Raw genomic sequence first — 6,954 nt, forward strand, 5'->3', positions numbered from 1 at the left:
TCCTAGAGCACTCAAAATTATACATCCCCTCAACAGACACACACACCCATATTTCAAATTTAAAAAGAAATATTTAAAATAAGCCATGGTGGTCAAGGACACAAGAAGCGAATCCACAGGAACAACTGACCTGGACTCATGAGTGCCCACACAGTTTGGACTGCCAGGCAGGAAGCCTGATGGGACGAATCCAGGGGCACTAACTATGTATAAGAGTAGTATAGAGAGCCGCCGGGAGTGTCGACGAGGAGAGTCGTGCTGCTGCGTCCGTGCTCCTCGAGTTGCGGGCACTGCGAGCGAGAGCCGAGTACGCGGACCGGCCATCATGTCACGCTACGGGCGGTATGGAGGAGAAACCAAGGTGTATGTTGGTAACCTGGGAACTGGTGCTGGCAAAGGCGAGTTAGAAAGGGCATTCAGTTACTATGGACCCTTAAGAACAGTGTGGATTGCCAGAAATCCTCCAGGATTTGCCTTTGTGGAATTTGAAGATCCTAGAGATGCAGAAGATGCAGTTCGAGGATTGGATGGGAAGGTGATTTGTGGTTCTCGAGTAAGGGTTGAATTATCAACAGGCATGCCTCGGAGATCTCGTTTTGATAGGCCACCTGCAAGACGTCCCTTTGATCCTAATGATAGATGCTATGAGTGTGGTGAAAAGGGACATTATGCTTATGATTGTCATCTCTATAGCCGTCGAAGAAGAAGCAGGTCACGGTCTAGATCACATTCCCGTTCCAGGGGAAGGCGATACTCTCGCTCACGCAGCAGGAGTCGGGGAAGGAGGTCAAGATCAGCATCTCCTCGAAGATCAAGGTCTGCGTCTCTTCGTAGATCAAGATCAGCTTCACTCAGAAGATCTAGGTCTGGTTCTATAAAAGGATCGAGGTATTTCCAATCCCGTTCAAGGTCGAGATCAAGATCCAGGTCTATTTCACGGCCAAGAAGCAGCCGATCAAAATCCAGATCTCCGTCACCTAAAAGAAGTCGTTCCCCATCAGGAAGTCCACGAAGAAGTGCAAGTCCTGAAAGAATGGACTGGAGTTCTCAAGTTCACCCTTTAGGGAAAAGTTATTTTGTTTACATTATTATAAGGGATTTGTTATATCTGTAAAATGTAACCTAGGAAGGATCATCAACCATCTAATCAAAATGGATCTGGGTTAATGCTCTGAATTCATAGCAGTTAAGTTTTTGTTGAATGTATTAACATCTTTTGGTCTGAAGATGTGGGTTTTTATTTGGCACATTTAAATAAAATGTTTCTAACTAGACAAAAAAAAAAGAGTAGTATAGCTTTGTTTACTTGTGGGACTCCTAGTAGTGGGAGTAGATGCTGTCTTTGATTCTTTTGCTTCTTTTGAGAAACTATTCCTCATACTGAGTTGCCTTGCTCAGCCTCGTACAAAGGGAGAAGCTTAGCCCTACCGCAACTTGATATGCTTTGCTTTGTTGATACTCATGGTAGGTCTGCCAATTTCTGAACAGAAAGAGAGGAAAACTGGATTGTGGGTAGCAGAGAAGAGGTGGGGGAGAGAAAGGAGGAAAAACTGTAGTCAGGATATAAAATAAATGAATAAATTTAATTAATAAAAATATTTATGCGGTACCTACAGTTAGCACAAGGTTCACAGAGAGATGTTTTTTATGAAGAAAACTCAGTAATGCTACTTTGCAATGGGATCTGAAATGAAAAATAAAAAAAAATTAATAAATTGGAAATGCTATCTCCCTTTTAACTATTGACTTCTTATCACTGTTTTATATTTTTCAAATTAAAACTAAAAAAACATGTGTATCTATATGTGTCTGAGGTCGGGTTTGTGCATAAATGCTTTCTGGAGGCAGAAGAGTTCATTGGACCGGCTTTAGCTGTAGTTACAGGAAGTTTTGAACCACTTGAAGTGTGAGAGCTGGGACTCAAATCTGGGTCTTTATCAAAAACACAACATAAACTTACCCATCTATCCATCTCCAAAATTTTGATCTCAAATTACTGAATTAGTAACATGCTGTCTTTAAATATTTTGCTGACTAAATGCTTCCAATCAGCATGATATGTACCTCAGACATGCATGCAATCTAGATAGACTGGTTTAGTTAATGAGTACACTTGAAAATTTCTCAGATAATTAGGAAACAACCTTCCTCAAGACCCAGTAATACCATTTTGTGGGGTATATATCCAAAGGATGCTCAATCATGCCACAAAGACATGTGCACAATTATGTTCATAACAGCATTGTTTGTCAGAGCCAGAAACTGGAAACAACCTAAATGCCCTTCAACCGAAGAATGGATAAGGAAAATGTGGTACATTTACACAATGGAGTACTACACACCAGAAAAAATAACGACATCTTGAATTTTGCAGGAAAATGGATGGAGCTAGAAAACATCATTTTGAGTGCAGTAACTCAAATACAGAAAGACAAATATCACATGTATTCACTCAGAACAAAGAAAACTAGCCCACAACTCACAATCCCAGAAAATTTAGACAACAATGAGGACCCTAAGAGAGACATACATAGATCTAATCTACATGGGAAGTTAAAAAAAAAAAAAAAGACATGATCTCCTGAGTAAATTGGGAGTATGGGAACCTTCGTAGGGGGTTGAAGGGGAGAGGAGAGGCAGGAAGGGGAGCAGAGAGAAATGTAGACCTCAATAAAAATCAATAAAGAAAAGAAAAGAAAGAAATATAGTATAATATAATTCACTCACTTGTATTGGTGGATGATATATGTAGTGCAAAAGGGCTAACCGGAGCAGAAAACCAACCAATCACTGAGTGCCCTGACTCTTAACTCACAGCAAATGAAATAAACCCTGGATCTGATATCTGAGCCAGAGAAAGAAACATCTTTATCCCTGATTCCAGGACTAAAGAAATATGCCCTGACTCTATAACCAGTGCCAAAGAAATATACTTTCTCCCTAGAATCAGAGCCACTAAAAAATATGCCCAGGTCCCAAGATCAGAGGCAAAGGTTACAAAGAACCAGTGAAAGAAACACAGTTTGGCCCTACAATCACAGCCATCTCTGTCCCTGACCAACTAAATTAACCCAATCCCTGAGCAGGGAAAACTAACCAGTCCTTCTTATCCCTGTGGAAATTCAACCCCTAAGAAGCCCTGTATTAGCCTCTCTACCTGTTCAGTTGGAAACTTCCTTTTAGACCCCTGGCAGAAGCACTCACTCTCCTGGACTTCTCCTTCCCAAATGATAATTACATATCATCTGCAATTAGTGATTCTTTGACTTCTTCTTTCCAATTTGTACTTCCTTCATTGGATTTAGTTGTCTTTCTGCTCTACTATAACTTTAAGTAATATACTTATAGATACACAGAGAGTGACCATCTTCTCATGTTACAAATTTGAGTTGAATAGTTTTCAATTTTTCTCCATTTAATTTGATATTAGTTATAGGCTTGCTGTATATTGCCTTTATTAGGTTTAGATATAACGTTTTTATCCCTAATCCTTCTAAGATTTCTATCATAAAGGGTCATTAGAATTTGTCAGAGACTTTTTCTATTTATTTATTTATTTATTTATTTATTTATTTATTTAAGATTTCTGTCTCTTCCCCACTGCCGCCTCCCCGCCTCCCCTTTCCCTCCCCCTCCCCCAATCAAGTCCCCCTCCCTCGTCAGCCCAAAGAGCAATCAGGGTTCCCTGCCCTGTGGGAAGTCCAAGGACCACTCACCTCCATCCAGGTCTAGTAAGGTGAGCATCCAGGAAACTGCCTAGTCTCCCATGAAACCAATAGGTACAGTAGGATCAAAAACCCATTGCCATTGTTCTTGAGGTCTCAGTAGTCCTCATTGTCCACTATGTTCAGCGAGACCGGTTTTATCCCAGGCTTTTTCAGACCCAGACCAGCTGGCCTTGGTGAGTTCCCGATAGAACATCCCCATTGTCTCAGTGTGTGGGTGCACCCCTCGCGGTCCTGAGTTCCTTGCTTGTGCTCTCTCTCCTTCTGCTCCTGATTTGGACCTTGAGATTTCAGTCCGGCGATGAAAGGAGACAGAGACAGAGACCCACAATGGAGCACCAGAGACTTTTTCTATATTTAAAAAGATGATCGTCTGTTTTTTTTTTTTCAGTTTGTTTAAATAGTAGGTTATATAGCCAGATTTTAATATGTGGTACCCTCCTTGCATCTCTGGAATGAAGACTGCTCAATCATGATGTATTAAATTTTTAATGTTTTCTCGGATTCAGTTTGCAAGTATCTTACTGAGTTTTTTACATCAATATTCATCAGGGGAATTGGTGTGTAATTATCATTTTTGTTGAGTTTTTGTATAGTTTGTATATCAGGGTGATGTGGCCTCATGAAATGAATCTGGTAATGTTCCTTCTGTTTCCATTTTGTGGAATCAGTTGAGGAATTCTGGCATTAGCTCCTCTTTAAAAGGTTTATTGAATTATTCACTAAAACTCTCTGGCCTTGGCATTTTTGTGGTGGATTGGGAGGTATTTAATGACTACTGCTTCCTAAGGATATAGGTTTATTTAAATTGTTTATCAAATTTGATTTGACTTGCTGAGTGATTTCTATAGAAAAAAATGTAAATTTCTTTTAGATTTTCCAATTTTGCCTAGTACAGATTGTTGAAGTATGACCAAATGATGCTTTGAATTTCCTTAGTGACTGTCCATATGCCCGCTTTTAATTTTTAATTTTGTTAATTTCGATATTGTTTCTATTATTTCTCTGTTCTTTAGTTTCTTGGTATAAGAATTTTTCTATCTTGTTGATTGCCTAAAAATATCAAAAAAAAAAAAAAAACAAAGAAATACTCTTTGCTTCATTGACTCTTTGTACCATGCACCATGCTCTTGTTTCTATTTTATTACTTTTAGCTATGAGTTACATTATTTGCTCTTGGATGTGTTTGCATCATTTTGTTCTAGAACTTTCAGGTGTACTTTTTACTAGCACAAGATCTCTCTATTTTCTTTATGAAGGCACTTAGTGCTATGAATTTACACCTTACCATGGCTTTCATTTTATCATATTATTTGGGATTATTTTTATGTCTTTAATTTTATTGAATTCTAGAAAGTGTTTAATTTCTTTATTTCTGTCTTGATATGTTTTTCATTCAGTAAAGAGTTATTCAGTTTCTATGAGTTTGTAAGTTTTCTGTTGCCTCTATTGTAGTTGATGTCCAGCTTTAATCCATGGTGTTCTAATTCAATGCAGGGTTCAATGTTCTTGTGGCTCTGTTGTGACTTACTTTGTGACATAGTCAATTTGGAGAAGGTTCCATGTGGTGTTGAGAAGGTTATTCTTTTGTGTTTGGGTGAAATGATCTGTAGATGTCTGATAGAGGTCACTTGAGACATAACATCTGTTGGTTCCATCATTTCTCTGTTTAGTTTCGGTCTAAATGACCTGCACATTGCTAAGGGAGGGTGTTGAATTCTCCTACCATTTATGTGTTGGGTTCAATGTATGATTTAAGCTTTAATAATATTTTTACAAGTGTATGCTGTTGCATTTGGGACACAGATATTCAGAATTAGGCATCATCTTGGTGGATATTGTCTTTGATAGTATGAAGTGTTTTTCCACTTTTTATTATTTTTGTTTGTACGTGTGTTTTTTAGACATTAGAATGGCTAGACCAGCTAGATTCTTGTGTTTATTTACATGGAACTCTTTCCCATCCTCTATACTGAGGTAATGTCTAACCATGATCCTAAAGCATGCTTCTGTATGCAGCAAGAGAATAGATCCTGTTTTTACATCCATTCCATTAGCCTTTATCTTTTTATTGGTAAATTGAGTCAAATGATATTGGCTGATATTAATGATTGATGATTGTTAATTCTTATTTGTTCTTCTTGTTGGTGCTGTTAGTGTGCATGTGTATGTGCCCACTTTCCTTCTTTCAGTTTTTCTGGAGTGATATTATTTACTTCCTGTATTTTCATGGGGGTAGTTAGTCTCATTGGAGAGGAGCTTTCCTTCTAGTATTTTTTTGTAAAGATAGATATTCTTTAAATTTGACTTTGTCATGGAATATATTATTTTCTCCATCTACTGTGATTGAAACTTTTGTTTTACATAGTATTCTTACATATTGATTTGATTTTTATAAGATTAATCCTTGCTCACTGTCTTTAAAACATTTTCTCTAACAATTTTATATATCTTCTAACTTATGAATAGTAAAAATTTAAACTTCTTACTTTTCTTTGTACATCAGTTTTAATCTTGTATTCTTTCCTCATTTAGCAAGTAATTCTGTGTTATTATGAATTGCAAGAACAGAACAGATGCCCCTGTCAAGTTCCTGATCCTATCAGGAAACAAGGCCTTTTTTTTTTTTAAGCTGAGCATGGTGTCTTATGCCTTTAATCCCAGCACTGAGCTTCAGTCCAGCCTGTTCTACATAGTGAGTTCCAGGACAGTTAGAACTACATATTGAGACCCTGCCTCAACCCATGCCCCACCCATCCCAAAAAGGAAAAAGAAAAAAAAAAGTTATCAAGTGATGTGGGAGTGTCATATATTAATCTGTTGATTTCATTGGTTAAGTAATAAACACACTGCTTGGCCTCATAGGTTAAAGTATTGGTGGGAGGAATAAACAGAATAGAATTCTGGGCAGAAGAGGAAGTGAGGTCAGACTCTGCTCTGCTCCCGGAGAGACCATACTCAGCCCTCCCAGGTAGACGCAATAGCTCTGCACTCTGAGGCAGACACATGAAGCTCTCCCAGGATGAATGGAGGCTAGAATCTTCCCGGTAAGCGCACCTTGGGGTGCTTACACAGATCATTAGAAATGCGCTAGTCCAGGTGCAAGAATTAGCCTGTAAGAGTTAGAGTTCATGGGCCAAGCAGTTCTTAAATGAATACAGTTTGTGTGTTGTTATTTCGGGCATGAGCTAGCCAAGCGGCCGGGGTGTTGGGGACGCAGCCCTGCTGC

At 38.6% G+C, this 6,954-nt stretch overlaps 1 protein-coding gene across 1 annotated transcript; it reads left to right on the forward strand.

The window, feature by feature from the left end:
* The first annotated feature begins 230 nt into the window (after positions 1 to 230).
* On the forward strand, positions 231 to 1,268 carry LOC126497081 (serine/arginine-rich splicing factor 7-like). Its single transcript, XM_050134905.1, has one exon. It carries the CDS (start codon positions 326 to 328, stop codon positions 1,112 to 1,114), a length of 789 nt encoding a protein of 262 aa, XP_049990862.1. The 5' UTR covers positions 231 to 325; the 3' UTR covers positions 1,115 to 1,268.
* Positions 1,269 to 6,954: the final 5,686 nt, after the last annotated feature.

The sequence above is a fragment of the Alexandromys fortis genome, unplaced genomic scaffold, assembly GCF_014885135.2.
Source record: "Alexandromys fortis isolate MF-2015 unplaced genomic scaffold, M_Fortis_MF-2015_v1.1 scaffold_25, whole genome shotgun sequence".
Taxonomy (NCBI): domain Eukaryota; kingdom Metazoa; phylum Chordata; class Mammalia; order Rodentia; family Cricetidae; genus Alexandromys; species Alexandromys fortis.